The 21,765-nt window shown below is 45.3% G+C and overlaps 1 protein-coding gene and 1 long non-coding RNA gene across 2 annotated transcripts in view; one reads left to right on the top strand and one right to left on the bottom strand.

Annotated features, from left to right (window-relative positions):
• Positions 1 to 301: 301 nt before the first annotated feature.
• cmip (c-Maf inducing protein) overlaps positions 302 to 21,765 on the bottom strand; it is a 38,179-nt gene continuing 16,715 nt past the window's right edge. Inside the window, exons 2-21 of the mRNA XM_086163396.1 lie at positions 20,542 to 20,667; positions 14,962 to 15,012; positions 14,387 to 14,548; positions 13,472 to 13,513; positions 12,653 to 12,715; positions 12,485 to 12,565; positions 11,770 to 11,873; positions 11,367 to 11,471; positions 9,741 to 10,163; positions 7,932 to 7,997; positions 5,791 to 5,817; positions 5,660 to 5,708; positions 5,446 to 5,553; positions 5,254 to 5,370; positions 4,830 to 4,970; positions 3,905 to 3,952; positions 3,658 to 3,804; positions 3,454 to 3,559; positions 3,168 to 3,238; positions 302 to 2,732 (exon numbers count right to left, since the gene is read on the bottom strand). Of these exons, the coding sequence (XP_086019522.1) occupies positions 2,679 to 2,732; positions 3,168 to 3,238; positions 3,454 to 3,559; positions 3,658 to 3,804; positions 3,905 to 3,952; positions 4,830 to 4,970; positions 5,254 to 5,370; positions 5,446 to 5,553; positions 5,660 to 5,708; positions 5,791 to 5,817; positions 7,932 to 7,997; positions 9,741 to 10,163; positions 11,367 to 11,471; positions 11,770 to 11,873; positions 12,485 to 12,565; positions 12,653 to 12,715; positions 13,472 to 13,513; positions 14,387 to 14,548; positions 14,962 to 15,012; positions 20,542 to 20,667 (2,091 nt within the window). The 3' untranslated portion in view covers positions 302 to 2,678. The remainder of the gene's footprint in view (positions 2,733 to 3,167; positions 3,239 to 3,453; positions 3,560 to 3,657; positions 3,805 to 3,904; positions 3,953 to 4,829; positions 4,971 to 5,253; positions 5,371 to 5,445; positions 5,554 to 5,659; positions 5,709 to 5,790; positions 5,818 to 7,931; positions 7,998 to 9,740; positions 10,164 to 11,366; positions 11,472 to 11,769; positions 11,874 to 12,484; positions 12,566 to 12,652; positions 12,716 to 13,471; positions 13,514 to 14,386; positions 14,549 to 14,961; positions 15,013 to 20,541; positions 20,668 to 21,765) is intronic.
• On the top strand, positions 11,795 to 12,347 carry LOC147225101 (uncharacterized). The gene is made up of 2 exons (XR_015107386.1): positions 11,795 to 11,893; positions 11,990 to 12,347. It is a non-coding gene; the product is annotated as an uncharacterized LOC147225101 (long non-coding RNA).

Genomic DNA, 21,765 nt, shown 5'->3' with positions numbered 1-21,765 from the left:
CAAAATAAAAATACCGGATAATGCAGCGACATCTACATGCAGAAAAGAAAAGAAAAAAGGGAACACAACAGAACGGATCGATTGACGTGATCAAATCGGGAAAGCTGGAAACTATAACGCGTCAAACATATTTCTTTTTTTTTTTTTTTTTCCTTTTTTTCAGATTACAGTGCACTTTGTGTGGAAAAAAAAAAAGAAAAGAAAAAGAAAAACAACAACCACGCACACGCACGCACACGCACATTGTTAAAATGAAGGCAACACCAGCCTACCGATGGGTGGAGGCCAAGAGAGAAGAGAGGGGGGGATGGAGAGAGAAAGACGGGAAAGAGGAGTTGGAGACAGTTCAAATAGAGAAAGGGAAGAAGGGGGGGAAAAAAAAAGGCTATGTACATTTTGTTTGTATTTACATCATACAGGATATGAAAGGTCCTAAAGCCGACTCGAGGACGGGTCAAGAACTAAATCGTCACGGCGCCCACTGATGTGGGAGGACACACCTCGCACCGCAGGTGACGTCCTGCACTGCGCACAAGTAAGATGGATGGATGGATGGATGGATGGATGGATGGCGCCTGAAAGAGGGGTGTTTTCCTTTTTGCCGAGGCTACATTTCAACCTGGGAGGGCAATTACCGATCAAATTTGTCTCTTAGGACAAAAAGTCAAATCGGGACAATAGTTTTTTTTTTTTCTTAAATAAAAAGAGGCCCCTATTTGATTTAAAATTTTAATTGTTTAATTTAAAAAATGTTTCTTTTTAATATTTTGGCATTCATCTATGAGTATATCCTTGAAGAACTGATATCTGATTGTGCTGAATTTGATAATGCTTCGATTATTTTCTTGCATCTGGCTTTGAGTGATCTTTTCATTTATTATCAATATTTAGATTCAGCTTAAATATCTGTTTTAAAAATCCACCTGTTCGCCGGGGAATTCGTGTAATTCATCTAAAAAGAGTATAAATAGGAAAGGACTTGGCTGCTATAGAAAAAATTAAAATAAATAAATAAAATAAAGCGACAAAGCGCCGTTAAGATCCCAGGACTGGACCGCAGGATGATCCTGGAACTTTGGGGAGTTGTGGAACCGCAGAAACACGGTTTCCACGAAGAAAACGCTGGAGGTTTTCTACGGAAATGCGGCAGTAGGTGAGGCCGAGGGTTCGGGGCGGGGATAAGCGGCGTACCTCTTGAAATTCCCTCCAGGAAAACTTTCGTCCCTTCTGGCCCGTTCACGAGTGAATATGTACAAATAATGTCTTTTGCCGAGGGGATCCTCGAAGAAATGCTGCCGCGTTAATCGATACAAATACAGCAGAACAAGCGACAGTCCAGGAAGGCAGAGAGCAAAGGGCTCGTCCACAGGTCACGTCTTCCCACACCTCGTCAGCTTTAAAAAAAAAATATTAATAATAAAAAATAAAATATGGACACAAGGAAGTGCATAAACCCAAATAAAGTAAAAAAAAAATAAAAATAAAAAAATAAAATTAAATTAAAAAAAGGCGTTTGGCAATTTCTCTCACTGGTTTTCCAAACCAAAAAAAAAAAAAAAAAGATTAAACTATGGGGGTATGAAAATATACAAACTCTCAGCTGGTGATGGGTCTCACTGACAGGTCACTTATGTCTCGCATGCGCTCGGTTGGCTTCTGGTGTCGCGTCGGGCGGCGGCGAAACAAACGAAATGATGGCAGAAAGAATGAGAGAAAACACAAAACAGGGCATTTCTTCTTCATAACCGTCGGGACGGAATCCCGGAGAGCGAAAGGAGGCGTTAGAAACACAACTTATAAATATCACGGCGGTCCCAGACCGCCAGGCTACTGCTACACACATGTCCTATTAAATAGTAACGGGTCTGTATGTACATTGAACGGACAAAACCCTAGAGATCCCAACAAAAAAAAAAAAAAAAAGAAGACGTTATCGGTTAGGTGGGGCGGGTGGAAGAGGGGGCGAAGGAGGGGGACGATCGATCGGATCAGATAGAAACGCAGGATATATGAAAGAAAGCACAGATGCTTGGAAAAATATGTTCATCTAAAGTTGGTAAAAACCCCTTTTCCTCCTCTGGGTAGGAAAAGGCACAGTCTCTTTTTTTTTATTTGTATTTATTTTCAATTGCAGAGGCGTTTTGAATTTTTTTTTTTTTTTTTTTTTTTTTTTACATTTAATATCATCGTTATTATTATTGTTATTATTATTATTATTATTGTTATTTCGTCAAAGTGTTGAAAAAAGAGGCCCCGGGACCTGAAGTTGCCGGGTGGGTGGAGGTGAAAGGATGGTGGTTGACGTGTGTCGTTGTATCAAGTGCTTCGTCGAGAGAGAGAAAGGCGCGGTTTCTACGCGGGTCGGGGCGGGAGCCGGATGGAGCCACATACTGAAACACGCTGCTGAGGACGAAAGGGGGGCCGGGGTTTCCGCTCTGGATGTCCTCCGATCGCAAAGACGGGAGCGAGAGTGGCTGGAGCCCAAGGTCCGTAAAGCTCATTCGGGGGGGAGAAAATGAAAAAGCAAAGTTCCTTCCTTGTGTCGACATCTGAAGTTGATCCTTGCGACAGAGGGGGAGGGGGGGGTCGGGGGATGACATCACACACTGTTGTGTATCAGATCCTCTGTTATGTGTGTGTGTGTGTGTGTGTGTGTGTGTGTGTGCGATGCTAGGAGATCACCAAGCCTCTGTGTACCGAACATCCACTTCTTTGAGGTTGGGCAGTTTGGCCTGCGGGTGGGAGAGACATGTTTTAATCCAAGTGTCTACGTCCTTCACACACACACAAAAAATAACCGAATCAATGAAGAAATACCATCATCAGACATTTGAATCAAGACATGAGGTAGGATTCTGAATTCACGTATATATATAAAAATGCATAACTCAGAGATTAATTAGAGTTATATCACACAATAATAATAATAATAAAAATGGTGGTTGCTCGCGGTAAAACACATTCAAATTAGTCTTTATATACGAAAATGGAATTGAAAATGTACGAAAACGCACAACTGAGTAAGAATGGGTAGAAATGTGCCACAAGCGATATTTATTAAATACAATTTTAATAAATTGTTTTTTTTTTGTGTATAATATCATGTGTTTATACGTTTATCTTCGAAGCGCCTGGTACAAACTGTCCGAACGGCCGAGCAGTCCTACCTTGAGGTCCTCGTACGTGTCGGCCGTCAGCTTGGTGCTATTCATGTTCAGACTGCACAGACTCTTCATGGCTGGAACACACAGTTCACACACACACACACACACATGCTCAGCTGATGGCACAACACACACATCTTGTGCGTGATTATGGGCGTGGGAGTGTGAGAGATCGGAGAGTAGAAAGAGTCCAGTTGCAAAGTATCCTGCTAAATGGCTTCACTCACCTGAGCTAATGTTTGTGTGAATTAGTGTGTGTGAGTGTGTGTGTGTGTGTGCGTAGTCTTACAGCTGAGAGCCAGCAGGCCGGCATCAGTGACAGGAGTCTCACACAGGTTCAACACTTGAAGGCAGGCCAGATGCTCGGATAACAACCGCAATCCTGCATCCCCGAACTGCACGGGGGGGACACAAACACACACATGTGAGTCTGCGGGGAAATGTCTGTGTGTTTTTGTGTGTGTGTGTGTGTGACGTCCCTGCACGTGCTTACCTGCGTGGACCAGAGGTTGAGCTGTTTGAGTGAAGGCAGCTTGATGAGCTGCTCGGCACAGGCACTGGTGACGTTTGTAAAAGCCAGGCTCAGGTTCTCCAAGTTCCCAAAGGAGCCCGAGCTCAACAGGCGAGCCAAATCTGCGTCCTGGAGCACAACAGTTAGCGGTTAATTATTTGTGTTTTTATTCACTTAGGACGTCCCGAGGAGGTGCAGAGACGGGCCGGGGAGAGGAGGCGGGTCTCACCGTGGATTTGGAGGGCAGAGTGAGGCGGGTGGGGCCTCCTTTTCTTTGCTGACGAGGAGAAAAACATATGATCACGAGTAAGTGGACCTGCTCTGCTGGGCTGCTATCACTTAATCAATGAAAATATTCCGATAATCGTTTTACATCACAGTAGGACCTCGACTTCGGTTTATGAATTTGATTTGGTCTTTGGATCCGGATACATTTTTTTCTCCAGCCTCAAAAACAACACGTGCTCTATTAAAACTTTTCATGGGTTTATTTGTGGTAAAAAAATATACAGAAAGAAATGAAAGCTAACCCTTAGTGTTTCTGGTTTTCTTTCTCTTCTTGCCATTACTTGTACTCGCCATTTCCTTTCCTAAATCAGCATAAGTAAAGCCTTCTTGCATATGAGATGGCTAATGCTTTCTGTCTTTCATTCATTCAAGCTAACAATCACTTTTCAACTTCCTCTAAGACTTCAGGCCTCTGCTTCGCTAACAACATCGAACCACATCAGGCGTCTTTAGCGTATCTCTGTTCTTCAGGATTGTTCAGATGGCTGACTTAGCTGTGTCGCGCTTCTTCGGATTGAATGTAATTCTTAACTTCTTTTTAACACCAATATCACATTTTCGGGATCTGCAATGAGGGCTGACTTACTGAAAAAAAAAAAAAGCACAAAAAAGCGTTTCAACTGTTCGTGACCGGGGCGAGGTTCGTACGGCGAGGTTCTACTGGGTGTCCTGATGCCTTTCTGTAAAAAAAAAAAAAGCGCGTAGCTTTTTCGTCTGCCGTCGCAAACCCGGAAGATTTGGACCAAGACGGAACGAAACGTTCTCAGCCGGGACACCGTCAAACGTGCACAACAGGTCTAAGCCCCGCTGTGCATTGTCGCATTCCCCTGTGTGTGTGTGTGTGTGTGTGTGTGTGTGAAACTCACCAGCTCTTTGAGTTCTCTCTGGCGGTCGCAGAGCTGCTCGTACATGCGAAGCCCCACCTGGGTGCTTTCCAGGGTTGAGATGATCTGCAGCTGGGTGTCCTTGTTCTCAATGATGTTGTACTCCAGCATCAGACAAAGGATCTGAATGTGCACACACACAAACAAGCTTTATCCAACAATTTCAACCCACTTTTGTTGTTGATCGGTCTTTATTTTCCAGCTTTTTAGAGTAATTCTTCTTTCCTGTGATGACCCTAAATCACCAGAGAAGTTGCCTATCACTGCAAGTTGCAACTCTAAAATTGCGAAAAAAAAAAATCCCACCCCGCCCAAAAAGAAAGAAAGAAAGTTCTCCTCAAGCTCAAAGTGTGTTGATGAGGCGAGAAAATAAGGAAAGAGAAGAGGGGGAAGCGAGGAGGCGCACCTCCACCATGGTCTGGTTCCCTCGCAGGGCCAGCAGCATGCAGGGGCCCAGCTTGTTCTCAGCCAGAGACAGGAGGAACTTCTTGGTCTTGTAGCAGGAGCCCATGAGGATGTGGACCTGGAGGTGAGAAGGGGCAGAGGTGAGCGACGGCAGCCTCAGAGCCTTAATAACACGGGGCGTCTGTGAACACACCATACTGGCGAACAGCTCCCCGTCGTCGTCGCAGGCCACGCCTCCCGGACTGTAGAGCTGGAACCAGCCGTCTTTACCTGACCGTACACTGAGGAGGCAGGAGTGGACCTGACACACACACACACACACACACACACAAACCAGTCAGAACGGAGCTGAAATGTCTTGTGACCGGGACGACCGTGGAGCAGCGGGCACACACACACACACACACCTCCTGCCTCGGATCCTCGGCAAATCTCTGAATGACGTACTTCAGCTCCCTGTTCCCAGAGAAAAACAAAGGTGGGACTGTGTCGGGGGTGGAATGCGAACGTGTCACGTGACGGCGAAAAAAACACTTACTTTGTGAATTTGGCGTGTGCGAGAGCCCTGCGGGAACACAGAGGGAGGGGGAATACGTGAGATTTGTGAATGCATGAATGCACCGTGACATCCAGACATGATCAATCAATTCAGTAAGTTTGAGCGCCGTCTTATAGACTTTAAGAGGAATTATAAAACGGACAGCCAATCAGTAGCGAGTGCGTGATGTCACGCCGAAGCCAAGAAAAATGGAAACAGACGATACACTGCTAACTAATGTCATCAGGAGAGAAGCGGACATGTTTGACTTAAAAGTGAATAAACCACCCCGGTTTTTATCCTTGCATCCACGTCGGTGTGGAAGCTGCTGATATGTGTTTGTAAAAACAAAAAAACAAAAAAAAGGCTTCTGGAAACACCCGGTGCAGTGTCAGAGGTCGCATCGAGCCCTGAGACCGGTGTCTCCAAACGGCCCCTTTGTTAGCCAAACTGTTGAAAATCAAGAGTGAATGTGAGGAGAGCCAGAGGTGATCCACGGAGCGAAATGAAATTTGAGTCGTGCAGATTCATCCGGTTGCCAGGCGACGCTTTATTCATGACATTTTCCTGGTAATTCAACCGCACACTGATCTGTGTTGAAGAAGTTACCAGTATCTCCTCGCAGGTCCCCAAAGCAACAACAAACTGTGTTTGTGTTTTTTTTTTGGCCGTTTGTGTGTGTGTGTGTGTGTGTTTGAGTCACTGTATCCCAGGCTACAGTGATCTGGGAGTATTGTTGCGTTTCCTAATGACGCCTGAAAGTATCTGGGAGCCGCGGCTGGCGCAGGTGCGAAACAGGTGAGTCTCAGCCTCGGAAAATCACCAAGTGGCCTTTTCTTCTGCTTCTAATGAGCCCCGGCTCCGTCTCGACACTGCCAAAACTACCCCCGGGCAAATTAGCGCAGACAAAGATCCACCCTGAAGGGCTTCCCACCCACGTCAGCACCAGAGCGCCCTACCCAGAGGACGCGGCGGGGAGGTAATGCTAATGCTAATTAGCAGCAGTTTATTGTTTATTTATTATTCATCATTCGGTGGGGAGGGGGTTAAATAAATCCATGCTGATTCTTGGCTCATTTTACGAGGAGGGCAATTGGGTTCTAAACATGGAACTCAATACCATGGGTGCTCTGGTGGTCCTTTCAGAGGCATTCATTCAGATGCGTTTTGTCCGCTCAGGCCTAGAAAAGCTGGTGTCAATAAGATGACAGACAGGGGGATGAGGTCCAGAACGTGCAGGAGGTTCATTGGAGGCCCTAAATGACCCAGACGTGTGAATGAGAGAGTGAATGGTTGTATTTCTCCATATGACACATGAATGAGTGAGTGTACTGTTGATGTCTCTACATGACAAGTGAATGAGAGAATGGTTGCATGTCTCTATAGAGCGTTTGAATGAGCGAGTGAACGCTTGTATTGCTTTATGAATGTATTATAGTTTTGTCTCTACATGACATGTGAATGAGAATGAATGGCTGCATGAGAGGGTGAACGGTTGTACGTCTCAACATGTGGCTCTCTGATTGGCCGGTTCCAGGGTGAACCCCGCCTCTCGCCCAATGACAGCTGAGACGGCTGTCATTGGGCTCCGAGTACACGAGTACAGGATAAATGTTGTAGATAGTGAATGAATGTTAGCATAAGCGTATAACCCATTTTCAGTTTATCGTCAGGGCTTCCTCACATGAAGTCACCCTGGTAGACTGGTACACGTCCCGATTCCTTTGAGGTCCAGATGTTTAAATCACGGTGCATTGATTCTTCACGGGTTATATTTTTCCTGCACGCTGATCTGTGACAGGATGTAAAGCTAACTTTGTGCAAAATAGTTCTTAAATAAATTGAAATAATTTTTCTGCAACTAAGTTCTGTATGATAAAAGTAATGATAAAATGTTTTTACAATTATAAACTAGAAACGTCGCCTGAACTCCGGCAAGGAATCGACGAGAACGATTAGCAACGCAGATTTCTCTGACCATTACCAGATGATCGAAGATTACTGGAAGAATCGGCCAGAAGTAAGAGGAAAGTTTCATCGGTAAATGGCTGTCAGCTGTGTCTCGGGGGTCGTGACCTGAAAAGTTTAAGGGTCGCTCCTGCGCTGCGGAGGTGTGTAAAGTGTGTGTGTTGAGGACTCACTCCTTGGGGAAAGGGATGGGCTGCAGCAGGCTTGCCAGCGCCGGTCTCCAGTCGTCATAGTCCGACCTGAAAACACAAATAGAGGGTCATGTGACTGCGTGACGAGGAAGGTGTGATGCGGGACATAGAAAATAAATAAATCAAAAGACAAAACGAGCTGCGGCGAGATGAGCCACCGCAATGCCGATTCTGCGCCGTTAAGTAACACCGGGCACGATCGCACGATCCCTTTTTTGTCGTTGGGTTACGGCGCCTACGACGGCGCACGTAACCGCTGCTCCACTTTCACACAATGTGATCCGCCCGGCTCATTCAGCCGCCGTCATTTAACCCATTTACAGCGGCATCTTCAATGCGGCGGCCTCGCACAATGTCACCTTGACAAACTGGGACGCGTTCTGACTTCCTCTTTCAGTGTCGCGCTCATGCGGGAAACGGCCCAGACATCTTTTCAGGGTATCTTCAGTCCACCTCTTGTTATTTTTGTATCCTTTGTTATTGTTATTGCTTTGTTTTTTTTTCAGTTTGGACCCGTTTATAGTCATTTCTAAAGGGCTTACTCACGTCTCACCTTGGAAATCTAGGACATCTCCAGACATGGACGAGTGTCTCTCTCCCATCTGAATGATCACACCTGGTAGATATTACTAATGCCTCCGCATGACTCATGTGTCGTTTCACACCGTCAGGAGGCATATTTAAATAAGAAAGGTAGAGGAGGTTTGACGGGCTCAACTGATGCTGAACAATGTCAACAATCTGAGGAGACAGAGTTTAATCACAAGTTTGTGTATCTTGTCAACTTCAGTGAGGACTTGATGGCATTATCTGCATTTGGTTATGTTTATGTACGAGGACAATGGGTTTAAAATTAAATCGAAGTTAAAGCTGGAAAGACCTCAATATTTCATACCCGCTAATGAGGATTCAAAGTTGCTAGAACATTTAGCAGGTCCTTGAACCTCTTCAGGATCTGCGTGCATGTGGACAGCGTAAGATCTGGGGGCCGTGGACCTTCAGTTCCCAGAATCATTTCAGCTCTGACTCTTTTTTACGGTTCCATAGGAACTCATGTGATGTAACTGCTTGGTGATTGGTAAAAATCATGAGCCACGTCGAATACCAGATGGTTCCCGCAGACAGCAGAGTGTTATTTTAAAAAACTCTGGTGATCACTGCTTATCTGCTTTCTTGCGAAAAAATGGACAGAAGCAGCAAGAAATGGACCGATGAAGAGGTCCAAGCTCTCCTGGTTTGCTACACTTTGAGGGGTTCAAAGGGCTTGCAGAGGACCGTCAACTTTTTCAGCCAAAATATGTCTGGAGTTAGCCAACGCTGGGGTTTTTCAAAGATGGATACACTTCAACCCATTTGATAGTCCATGGTTATTATTCCCGGCATCTAGAACATGGAACGCATGTATCGTCTGTATCGTCCTTCTCATCTTCAAGGAGATTTGTTTTTGATAGTTGAGCCTAGGTCGTACGTCACAGACACCGCGTCGTTCCCTACCGCAGTCCTCAATTGACTGTGCAAATGCAAAATGAAAAGGTTCCCCCGGGAGGAGGCTAGTTCCAGGAACGAAATTCGAGCCGGGCAGTTCTTTTGTCTGTTACGAAAGACGCTTTGGTTCAACCCACTAGCACGTTAGCAGTGCTGTATGTTTCGCAAAAGCTAGTTATGTTTTGGAATTCCATGAATGTCTGTCAAACAGTGTTCAGTCCGGGTTAAAGTCACACGGAGGGTAAATGGCGCCGTCCTCAAACAAGGACTTGAGGTTTATAATGACGGCAGCTCGTGTAAACTCACAGCATCTTCAGGATGAGCGCGAAGCAGCCGAGGACACGGTCGGCCTGCGCCGGCAGCTGGATGGACAGCGTGTTGACGGCCGGGCTGACCAGCAGACAGTCGATCAGGTTGGGTTCGCTGTCGCCCCCCGCCGGGCCCCCCTTCCGCTTGGCGTTTGCGGAGTTGTTGTTGCGCTCCAGCTCCACCAGCACCTCGCTGGAGTTGACGACGGACGGCGGGGGGGAGAGGGGGATGGACGGCGTGGTGTTGGAGGGGGCCTGCGGCGGGGGAGGGCTGGGGTTGGATGGGGAGAGGGGCAGCAGGTTGGCGGGGGGCGGCGTGGGAGGCTCTGGGCGCAGCAGGCGGAGAGGCATCGGCGGTTTGCGGTCGTTCTGCTGCTGGCAACCATTTCTGATCTCCTTCAGGCTGGGGGAGTTGTCTCGACTGCGGAGATGGGGGGGGGAGGGTGAAAGGTCATCAGCCTGTACGTGAAAACAGGTCGGATGAAGACTCGTGGTTCAAAAAAACACGTTTTAAAGGAAAAAAGTTCGCTAGCAGAAGCGTAGCCACACCTCCGAGCCCAATAACAGACAAAATAGAAACCCTGCGTTGACATAATTAGAGCTGTGAGATGCCGCTTGGAGTCCTGGAAAAAAAAACAATATCTATAAGCGCCCGTCTCCTGGGGGGGGGCCGACGTCAGTGTGATGACGCAAACAAGTTCTGGTAACTAATGCGGTTTATCTCTGTCGAAAACACGACAGAACAAATGAGAACGACTGAATAAAGACTAAAAATAAATGAGAACACCAGCCGTGCATTTTTTTTTTTTTTGCTCGTCCGTCCGTTTCTGACGTCTGATGTGAAAATGTTGAAAAGTTGGCTTTTGAATCCTCTGGCCTGCCGTCGAAATTGCTATTTCACAGCGTGGCGGCCGGTACTATTTTAGCAAATTTTGTCATACATTTGTTTTCATTGCACATTGATTCTGACTGACCGACGTCACTTCCTTTACCTGCCACTAGCAGATGCTAACGTTTAGCATGACAAGTCCAAGGTAAGGAGAATGAAGATGCGGAGAAGCCGAAATGTCCTAATGCGAGAGCTCAGCATCGCTATATATTTTTTGCGGACTAACGTTTTCATGTGTGAGCCTCGCGATCGGAATGTGACGTTCAGTTTTAATAATGTGGCTTTACAGAACGTGGCGGTTGTTTGAGTGATAAATCTTTTCACGTCAAACGGACCATTCAGATAAGGGGGGTCAACCAACTGACGGCAGGGCAGGTCAGATGCAACCTGCTCCTCAGGGTGAAGGAGATGAGGAGGCCTCTGTGACAACAGGCGATACAAGGCCAGGTGATGGGGTACGATTTACCGAGCAAACGCTACGAACAGGTGGACATAGTCTCCGGATGCGGGCTGCCGATCACACTGCGGTGATGACTTTCAGCATCAGCAGATCTGACCTTCTCAAACTGCATTGGCTATAAACATTCTTTCACCCGTCTGGACCTGCGCAGGGATGGACGGAGGTGAACCGCCGGAGGAAAAGTGGGAACATCAGCTGTGAGGTTTGGAACCCTGACCGTCTCAGAGGACGAGAGCGCGTGAGTGTGTGTGTGTGTGTGTGTGTGTGTTACTGACCTGTTGATGAACTCCTCATAGCAGGAGTAAATGGCTGCGAGACAGACGGCCACCAGGTTTGGCAGGACACGAGGGTGGGGGCACTGCCCTGTTGGCCCGTGCATGCTGCAACACAAACACCAAACGTAAGGGATTTTTACACACCCGGCTTTAAAACAATATCATGGAATTAAGGATGAAGATCGATCAATATGGAATTCACCGGAAAAAAACAACTAAATATTAGTCATAATAATAAAACCAGGGGAAAAAAATACCTGATAATTGACATTAATTAATTACTTTTCAGGTAAAATGAAAATGTTTGGAATGAAAGCCACTTGATATGTGTCAATGAATCAATGCTTTTGTTTTATTTTATTTTACATGACATACGGGTTTGATCGGGCTTATGGATTCCCACCTGTGAACGAACTTTTTGACCACCTCCATCCCTGCGTTCAGTTCGTTGAGAGCGAGAATATACTCCTGGGTGAAGAGACGCAGCCGAGGACACTTTCCAAAGTCCTGCCAGCACATTACAACAGGTTCAAGTCCTTTTCTTCGTATTGAAGTATTTATTGATTGAATCGTTCAACGGTGCAGCCTTGTTTTCTAACTAATGTATTTAATTTTTATTTCAGGCTCGACTGAAGCCGTTTTCTTCTAAATGAATGGTTCGTCCTCTTGAAAATCAACGAGAACTCGGATCAAATAGGAAGTTTTCACGGTATCTCGTTCCCACGAGATAAGATCTCATCCGAACGAGACAATAACAAGACAAACAAAAGAGGCCCAATGAGTCGGTGGACAAAGATTCTTCTATCGAGCGAAGCAGTTAAAGTGACCGTGTTGTTTTTACCTTGAGAGAAGTTGAAAATTTTATTTTCAATCATTTTTAAAATTGAAAATTTAATCTGTGATAAGAGAAAAAACCCTGAGAATGTACTCACAAGGTACCTGGAAATTAACAATAAATTCCACTTTTCATAATTAATAGAACCAGAACTCAACAGTGTCTTTCAATTATGTTTGAAATGAAGCTTAAATTCCAGAGAAAAGCCCTGACAGTGCTGAACCCCAGCGATGACCTGCTGCAGGTGATTTATCACCAGGCCCTTTTTGGGAGAGCGTCTCACCATGTTGTGTTTGAGGATTCTCTGGACCACTGGGGTAAACACTTCGATCACAACCATCGAACGTGGCCGCTCCCGACAGTGCTGCGACACACACATAAAGCACACACTTGTTTACTGCGCAACAACATTTTTTTTTTTGTTATTATGAACTGCGTGGCATTTTCTCACCTTACAGAAGAACTCACACAGATCAGGTGGTGGGTGGTTGTTTTCCAGAAGGGGAGCAATGGCCTGCGCACACACACACACACACACACATACGGATAAATACAGCAATTTTCCACATCCTATCTCTTATTTGCCCTGGCTGGGAGCCGGTTTATAGATCTGCCCTGTTCAAACAGCACAGACTCCATCTGCATCCAGGCTCCTCGGTCTGCGCTGGTGATGCTGCCATATGGACGTCCACTGGCACACAATTGAAGACACACAAGTGCAATGCGCAATTATCTCGAGCAAACAGCGCGATAACATCTTGCAAGAATAAGATAATTACATTGTGCAAACATGTCGCTATTTGCAATAAATCCCCCGAACACGGGTGAGGACAAAGAAACAAGACGTGAAAATGATCAATAAGTCACCTGATATACTAGTGCGGGGGAAAAGACTACACTTTTGGATAGGACCTGAAAACGTAGCTGGAAGTAAAGAAATATGGTATTGAAACTAAAAATAATTAATGTGAGATGGAAAAAGAAAAGGCCGAGGCATTGGTTGAAAGTGATCGCGTTGCCCGCAGATTCTGCCAGGGCGCAGCCAACGCAACTGAAACCGCAGAGGTCTCTCTCACACACACACACACACACACACACACACACACACACACACACACACACACACACACACACACACACACACACACCACACACGTGTGTGTGGAGGTAATGGCTGATATTATCACACGGTAAACAAGACGGGTCCTTGTCGTTACTCATTAACCGCAGCCAGAAAATCAATTTATAATGCAGTGAACTTCATACTCACCACAATGATGTTCTCGTGATCCTGAGTGCTGAGATTGGAGTTCTGCAGGGGGAGGAAATAAAACCAGTTTATTGAGGAATTAAATGGATTATAGATGTGAGTGTGTGTGTGCGTTTTTGTCACTTTCCACATTAAGGGTAGTTGTATATCTCAGGTTAGCATTTGGTTAGAGGGTCGTGCTTGCTGAGGTTTCATTATGAACTTGGTTATATTAAAAACAGATATTAGACAAAATGAGTGGAGGTGAGTGAATGTATTGTATGTCTCTATATATATGAATGAGTCAATGGGGCATGTCTCTTTATGACGCTTGAATGAGTGAATGAACTTTTATTTCTATATATAATGTATTTATGAGGAAGTGAATGTTCACATGTCTCTATACGATGTGTGAATTAGAGTGAATGGTTTGATGTCTCTATAAGACGTGTGAACGAATGGGGGATTGAATGGTTGTATGTGTATATGAGGTGTGAATGAATGAGTGAACTCTTGTTTTGTCTTAATATGACGTGTGAATGAGAAAGTTAAAGGTTTTAGGATTATATGACATGTGAGTGAAAGACGTGTGAATGGTTGTGTATCTATATATGATGCGTGAATGAATGAGTGATTGTTTGCTTGTCTCTACGTTTGAATTAGATCGTGATGGTTGTATGTCTGTAGAAGATGTGTGAATGAGTGAATTAACTCTTTTTTTTTGTCTTAATATGACGTGAATGAATGAGTGAATGGTTGTATGTCTAATATGTCCCTGTGATTGACCTGTCCAAACCCTACCTCTCACCCAGTGATAGCTGTGATATGCTACAAAAGCACCACCACAATGAGTGCGGGATGAGTGGGAGAGATGAATGAATTAATGTCTAGAATATGTGTGTGTGAGTGTGTGTATGTGTGTGTTTGTGCGCACACCTCAGCCAGCAGTGTGGAGATGATGTGCAGCGGCGCCTGGTGGATAGACTCGTCCTGCAGCGGCGAGCTCAGAGCCATGTCCACCAGCGCTCGGATTTCCTTCAGCACCACGTCCCAGCGACTCGGGTTGTTCAGAACTTTCCGGTACTTGTAGATCTTTTTCTACAATACGACACACACACACACACACACACATACACAGCCGCAGACAGCTGATGACCTCAGTGGTGTTAAACTCTTCAACACTCTGTCATTTTTGTTTATTTGTTCCGAAATCTGCCTAAAATTCAGCGGAAAAAGAAAAAAAAAATCCATTGAATAACACAAAATAATCTATTTGAGAATGTTCTTGGGGATTACCTAATCCATCAACGGAAACAGAAAAACGCCCTCCAAGTCCAAAAATATACTTGGAACGTGAACTCAGAATTTGCCAAGGAATCTGGTTGAAATAATTGATTATAATATTTGGTAAATTTCCTGCGCGGCTCTCGCCTGGATGCGGCACCGAGGTCAACCTGTGCTTATGTCGAACAGATGAAACTAATCAATTAATAGTTAAACAGTAACTGTACCTTCCACTGCAGCGAGTGAAACCACTGGTCCCTTAAGTAGCTGTTTGCAGCCTGTTACAGCGCACCAAGACACACATACAAACACACAAACACACACAGGGGACAAAGAGAACGGTTTGGTGTGTTACTGTACTGCTGGCTGATGGAAAAGTCAACAGGAGCGATTGTTATCGCTAAACCCACATTCATCAATTATACACTGTATCAATACATGCATCGATATATTGCGGTGGAGCTGAGAAAGGGTTGTCGGAGCGACTCCAGGTGATGTACATGTGTGTGTGTGTTTTTAAATGTCTCCCAGTCTATTCTTTCCATTTGAAGGCTTTGCTTAATGGCACTCTGAAAGGATTAATCAATTCGATCGATTGCCGATTGCCTTTTAAATCAATTGGCTACTAGTTCTTAGAAATCAGCCGTGTGTGATTAGTAACAACTAGCCAGGAGCAAACCGGCTCACCTGACCAAAATTTTCAGACCAATCAATCAATCAATCGGCTTCATTATGGAGTATTAAATGATTCCAGTTATTTCCTGTTTCTTTTACTCTTTCAAAGTGAGTCAGATCATAGTCAACTGATCGATCTAGAAACATGATCAATACATGCAAAGAAATGCACTCCTATGGATTTCTGCAGAGCCGTCAATTCCTCAATGTTGTTCAACAACATGGTGTGTTTGTATTGGCTTCTGATGGTCGCCACCTGAACCATGACATTCAGGGCTTCTCATTTTCCAATCAATTTTCCCTGCCTATCTATGTAATTACCTGGTTATTACTATACTTTTATGTTATTGCGTGCTTATTACTTACCCCTTTGCTTTATTTTACGCTTATTCCCTGATAATATATTTTCCCTTGGTTTTGAAAATACATATCTAATAACACATCCCTTTGAAACACGATCTGACAAACATTCAATCCTATGATAATGATAATGCAATGTATGACGGTTGTTCTTTATTCATTTGAGTGAGATTATACAGTACGTTATTTATTAGTGCAGATGTCTTGCAAGTTTGTGCAAATGTAATGCTTGCACTGAGACGTACATACCTCGAACACACAGGAAGTTCTTTTTTATATATATATATAAGCGATTCTGAAGGCGGCTCATTTGACAAGAGAGGCAAAGCCGGGGCGAGAAGGACCACGAGGGGCGCCGCGAAAATCAAATATCCAGCGTGTTTGCAGTGTTTGCTGGAGTGAGAGGAAGGGTGGCCAGGTCGGACCCGTTTAGGTGTGGTGTGTGTTCACAGGGTGAGATGGTGCATGTCATACAGTAGACGCTGGCTTAAAGAGGAACAGTGTGTTCAGTACAGTGTGTGCTGTTTTTTTTTTTTTTTTTTTTTTTTTTTATGCCCGGCAGAGATTTATTTCTCCTGCCGAGCGATGGAGCAGATTAAATATCGGCAGGGTATTGCCTGGGTGAAGGGAAGAGACAGCCTCGTTAAATTAAAAGGAAAAAAAACGTGAGGAAGTTAGGGAGAAAATAACCCGAAAACTCATAAATTAACGGAGAAATCTGCGGGAGGAGCAGCTGAACATGAGAAACTGGCGAGATCAGGTGTGGCGTTTTGACCCTGGCGTCGACTCAGCAACCGGCACCGAACATCAAATCCATTTGTGCTTCCTTAACTTCCAAAAGCGCATTAAAAACCCCTTCCGAGTGACAATTAGCATCATTACCCGCTCACAAACCCATATGGGAATCCCTGATGATGAGGAGGATGATGGCGATGATGGTGATTCACACAGGAAACCGAGCGGCACAGAAATCATATTTCCGCCGTGATTTGATCAAATCTAATCATCGGCCGTTGTTGTTTATCTCGGAGACCCTGGAAGTAGCCCGGAGGGGGGGAAGGGTGGCGATGCCAATTTTGACCGGTGAGGCCCTGCTTTCTGCCCGCTGAGATAGACTTCTGACCCCGAAGCTTATTATGGGCTGGGCTGTTTATCGTGTAATTGGGGTTCTGATCAATACAGAGACTTCTTTATTTTTTTTCCTTCTTCTGTGGAATGTGCGAGCAGTCAATCGGAGTTGAAGAATGAAATGAAAAATTACAGATTAAGCTACAGATTACGCTTGCGGCGAGACACACTGAATATAGTGAGAATTGTTCATATTTACTTTTAAATGTCCATTTCAACTGTATTTTTGTATGGCACTTATCTGTACATTTCTACTTGTATATTATGTCAATAGTTCCTGTCTGCAGTCTACTAAATTTTAGCCACATATCCATCTGTATAATATGTTTATGCTGTTCATTTATGTATTATATCTTTTTTTCTGGTTAGAGGCTGAGTACTTGTACACATGTAATGACAATATAGTTGATTCGAATCTAAAAATCAGAAACAAGCAGGGAATTTACTGAAATGTAATGCTAGAACATGAGAAAGTATCTACAGAAAAAAACAAAACGAAACAAGAAACAGAAAATTTACAAGAAAAGTGGACGGGATGGGGGGGGGTTCGAGATTTTCGCTTGCCGCAGCGTCACGTAGGAGATTTATGCGGTGTACGACGATATTCAGATTGCAGTTTGATGCATTGCCCACAACCTCCGCCACTGATGACTCTCCCTGGCGGAGGGTCCGCAGACGCCCTCCGTCTGAAACACAGCAGTTATCACTACGTGCAACCGACGGATTATGTAATATTGCCTGGTAAATTATTAGCCGTCCAATATACCGAGGGCCTGTGAAAATAAAAACCCCGGCAGGGAAGATAACCAATGGAGACCGGGCACTGCTCTCCCAGGCCGGCTTGAGACGTTGTTCTTGGACGTGACGGACACTAAAATCTTTGGTAAAAAGAGGCTCCACCACGTGATCTTTGCGTTGTTGCGGACACACACACCCTGGTCGAGAGATGACGTGACCGCGCACCTCTGCTCTCCAGCGCCGAGAGCAAACATACGGGAAGTAAAAATTCTAGTCTTATCTTTTATTTGCGTATATTTGGACAATGATGTAAGAAAATATGGGGCTACGGTCAATCAATCACTACCTTTGAAAGACTTTGGATATTACGTAATACGTTGAGCAACTACTTGATATCGGAGACTTAAAGAACCGCTGAGGTGAAATAGATGGTCTTAGTTCTGCTGATGCCCATGACGGATCACGGGCTTGAAATCCAGAACGGGCAGAGCTCTGAGTGCGGAACAGCATCCGAAACAAAAGTGTGTTTAGATCGACGGAGCTCAATACGTCGATCTCGATCTACCAGTCGATCGCAAAGGTGATACCGGTAGATCCCATGACATTAAAAAAATAGACGTCAGCCTATCATCCATCCCATCGCTTGATTGATATACAAGGCAGCCAGTCAGATGACATCTGATTTTTCTGGCACTGCACATGCACAAACAAGTGCAGCAAAAAGTTACCTCCAATTTTTAGCCCTCGGTTTTTTTCTCTTAGACTTGAGTGGGGGAGCTGGACCAGGTAAGAAGCCAAAACATATCAATTTCATACGGAATTGCAGGAAGACTTTTTTTTTTTTTTACGATGACATTTCCGAAGTGCATTCGCCTCGTCTCCCTGTCTAACATTGCAATACCAAAGAAGGGTAATGTGTAGCGGCATTTTCAGACCGTTGGTGGAAAATACGGCACGGACATCCCGCCGAAACGCGAGCTGAGAAAGAGAAAGGCGAAGGAACTAAAATCCCAGTCGTCCAGAGAGCCGTCATTTTTCACACAACATGCTTCAAAAGCGAAAGCTGCGACCGAAGCATCGTTCCAGGTGAGTCGCGTCATCGTTAATAAGACTGTCTGTAACCAGCTACTGTCCGGACTATGCATCCCTGGCTGATTCAGTTCTGTGCACATCATCAGAGTGACCTTGGGTAATGACAAAAAAATTTGCATATTTATTTTGTGCTGTGCAATATTGGTTCATGTGGTAACATTGTACTTACGAAGAATGCTTTGCATTTTTGTTGTGGGTAGATCATTTTGACTTGGTCATTTTATAAGTAGCTCGCATACTGAAAAAGTGTGAGCACCCCTGGTTTAGATGGTCAACTAGAATTAGCATGTTGCATTGTAGCATGCCGCCGCAGGAAAAAGTTCATGCCTTTCCTGGAGTTGCGAAACAAAGATTAGAATCATAGTGCAAGCGTGGCTTCCTGTGTAGTTCCAATGGAGTGGCGATCCAAAGCTAAATCTGCAGCTACATGCTAAAACCACGAACGACTTCAGGTGCGATGACTCACGCGACCTGTAGCAACAAGCAAGAAGGTACAACGGAGCCTGATCCCGCGTGAACACGGTCTGGCCTTGTTCGGACCGACATCGCAGCCCTACTGGAGTGACCTGGAGTTTTCAGACTGAAGTTCAAACCGAGCGGCACTCGGGAGGCTCCTCTGTTGACAGTTCCCGGTCCGGGGGCCCAGCAGTGTCACTGTACCCCCTTTGTTCCCACACAGGGTGGGGTGTCCCGTTACCCCGTCCTGTACAAGGCTCATCACAGAACAGACCAGCTTTTGATGCCAACAAGAGGGGGAGGGGGGTGTAGAGGACATCTGATTTATCGTATAAAACAAATACGAGGTCAAGTAATTGTTCTTAAATTGGCACTGTCAGCGCTGCAGCCTCTGCTCTGGATGTCTGACATCTCTTTTTTTTTTTGTTTTCAGATGTGTCATCAAGCCAAACAGATCCAACTGCATTATAAGACGTTATTATTAGGACCCATTCAAACATGACATCGATGCAATATGTTGCTTTAAGTGGTATTTACCTGGAAGCAGATTGACAACAGAGTGAGACATCGTTGTTATTCCTGTTTGCTGTGATTTACGCGCGCAATCACCCTTAGTCATTAATCACTATGTTTTTTTTCTTTTTTCTCAGGGTCTACTGAGCTGCATTTCATTCACATGCTTGTTGACAGCATCGTCTGACAGCTAAGACGCCTTGCAAGACTTTCCCCCCGTTGATGAGGAAGCCTGAAAAATTCCCAGCTGGTTTGTGCAGTCATGTACGCGCGTGATGGTTCCCCACGGGGGCTTTTTGCCATTGTGTAAACGACATGCAAGTGACGGTGTGTTTCGTCAATCGAATGCAACGTCTAGATCTGCCGCGGGGGGGATGTCTGTCCGTACGATCAAGCCTCGGCGGATCTTTGGCGTTCTGCACGTGAAGGGTCCGTGCCATGTGCCTGACTAAAGATCACTTCCTGGTTCCTGCACAGACCGGGAAGCGACATCTTCCAGGAAATTACCTTAAGAGGAACTCTGCACACGTGCTGGAAAATAATGGCTTGTTTACGCTCAAGTCAACACGTCTGTCCGTTTTGAACCTGGTCACTACCGTTTGCTTCATGCGCCTTCTTTACTCTGCTATGGTGAACCCCAATGCTCCCCACCACTTCCAACACTGTTAGCTGAATTTGGCTGTAAAGCATAGGATGATCCGATTTTGCTCGATGCTTTGCAAAAAAAGCAGGAATCCGCAGAAATAACCACCATTTGAAATAGGTTCCACTAAATGGAAGGTCTTAGCCATGTCAGAAGAAAGAGTGCAATGAGATGAAGCAATTAAACAGCTTTTGTGCATCACCTGCAGCAGGACGGTGCCACCGGGGAAACTGAGCTGGACACAATATTTTGGTGCATTATCCCACGAAAGCAGCTGCAGATCCTCTATGGAGCTGTAGGACAACGACGTCTCCATGTAACCCGTGGGCTGGAGGGAGAGGGAGAGAGAAGGAATATTAGTTTCGAACATTTACTGTATGTTTAAAACGGAGCTGGGGGAGAGAAAACAAGCATTTATTTTAACTGGCAGCCGAGAGGAAAGACAAAAAGAAACATATCCTGAGGTGACCTGCCCAGAGCAAACACATGAAATGAAACAGTAGGAAGCGGCGGTGGCTGTCGGGGCCATCAGTCTTCCCTGTGGTCAGAGTCGAAATCATAAATTGTTTTCATAAAGTGAGAAGCCGCTGGAAACGTGTGTCTGGATTAAAACCCTGTTAACAGAGGGGTGTGCAGTACATGCCCAGAAAATGACTGTGGTTTGCTTCTTGTGTGGCTAAACAGGAATTTTCTGCACTGGCAGTGGCACCTAAACACATTGCAGCCCCTGTGACCGACAGCAGTGGTCTCGCTGAAGCTACAAAATGGATGACGGCGGACTCTACCATCGGCCGACTGGGGGATGTGGATGCCGACCGGTTCAACCTTTGGTGTTTCGTGGGTGAAGGCGGGAGAGGAAAGGGCGATAGATTGGGATCTAAACTTCAGGTCTGAACATCAGCGACCAGGAAGGGGGCTATTTTTAAAAGCGATCGATGAGCAGCTAATCTGGACTTTAAAAAAAAAAAAAAAAAGCTAATGAGGGGTAATTGTTGACATCGATTTCATCGATAAGGATGCACGCTGTCGGGATCATATCGTAATTTTTGGTGGCGTTCAGAAAGAAAAATGGCATGACGGGACAACAGAACACGCATGATGGAGAACGGAAGTAAGCGCAACATCGAATATGTTGGTCCTTTCAATCATTTATCAATAATCAGTACCATTTATCACGCAGCTGACGCTGAGAGGCCGAGGGGTTTTATCTGACCTGCTCGCTTGTCCACGCCTGGCTCCGGTTCCTTTGCAGACGCCTGACTGACAGGCGGTGTGTGTGTGTGTGTGTGTGTGTGTGTGTGTGTGTGTGTGTGTGTGTGTGTGTGTGTGTGTGTGTGTGTGTGTGTGTGTGTGTGCATTTTTTTTTAAATGTTTTAACACTGCGTCACTTCGGCGTACTGACAGGAAGCCGGCGCTGTGTGTTGTG

This window comes from Fistularia commersonii, chromosome 17, assembly GCF_037954325.1.
Source record: "Fistularia commersonii isolate RoL2024-O1a breed Wild chromosome 17, RoL_Fcom_v1.0, whole genome shotgun sequence".
Classification (NCBI taxonomy): Eukaryota; Metazoa; Chordata; class Actinopteri; order Syngnathiformes; family Fistulariidae; genus Fistularia; species Fistularia commersonii.
The sequence above is the reverse complement of the archived record's forward strand: the minus strand, read 5'-3'. Positions and strand labels throughout refer to the sequence as shown.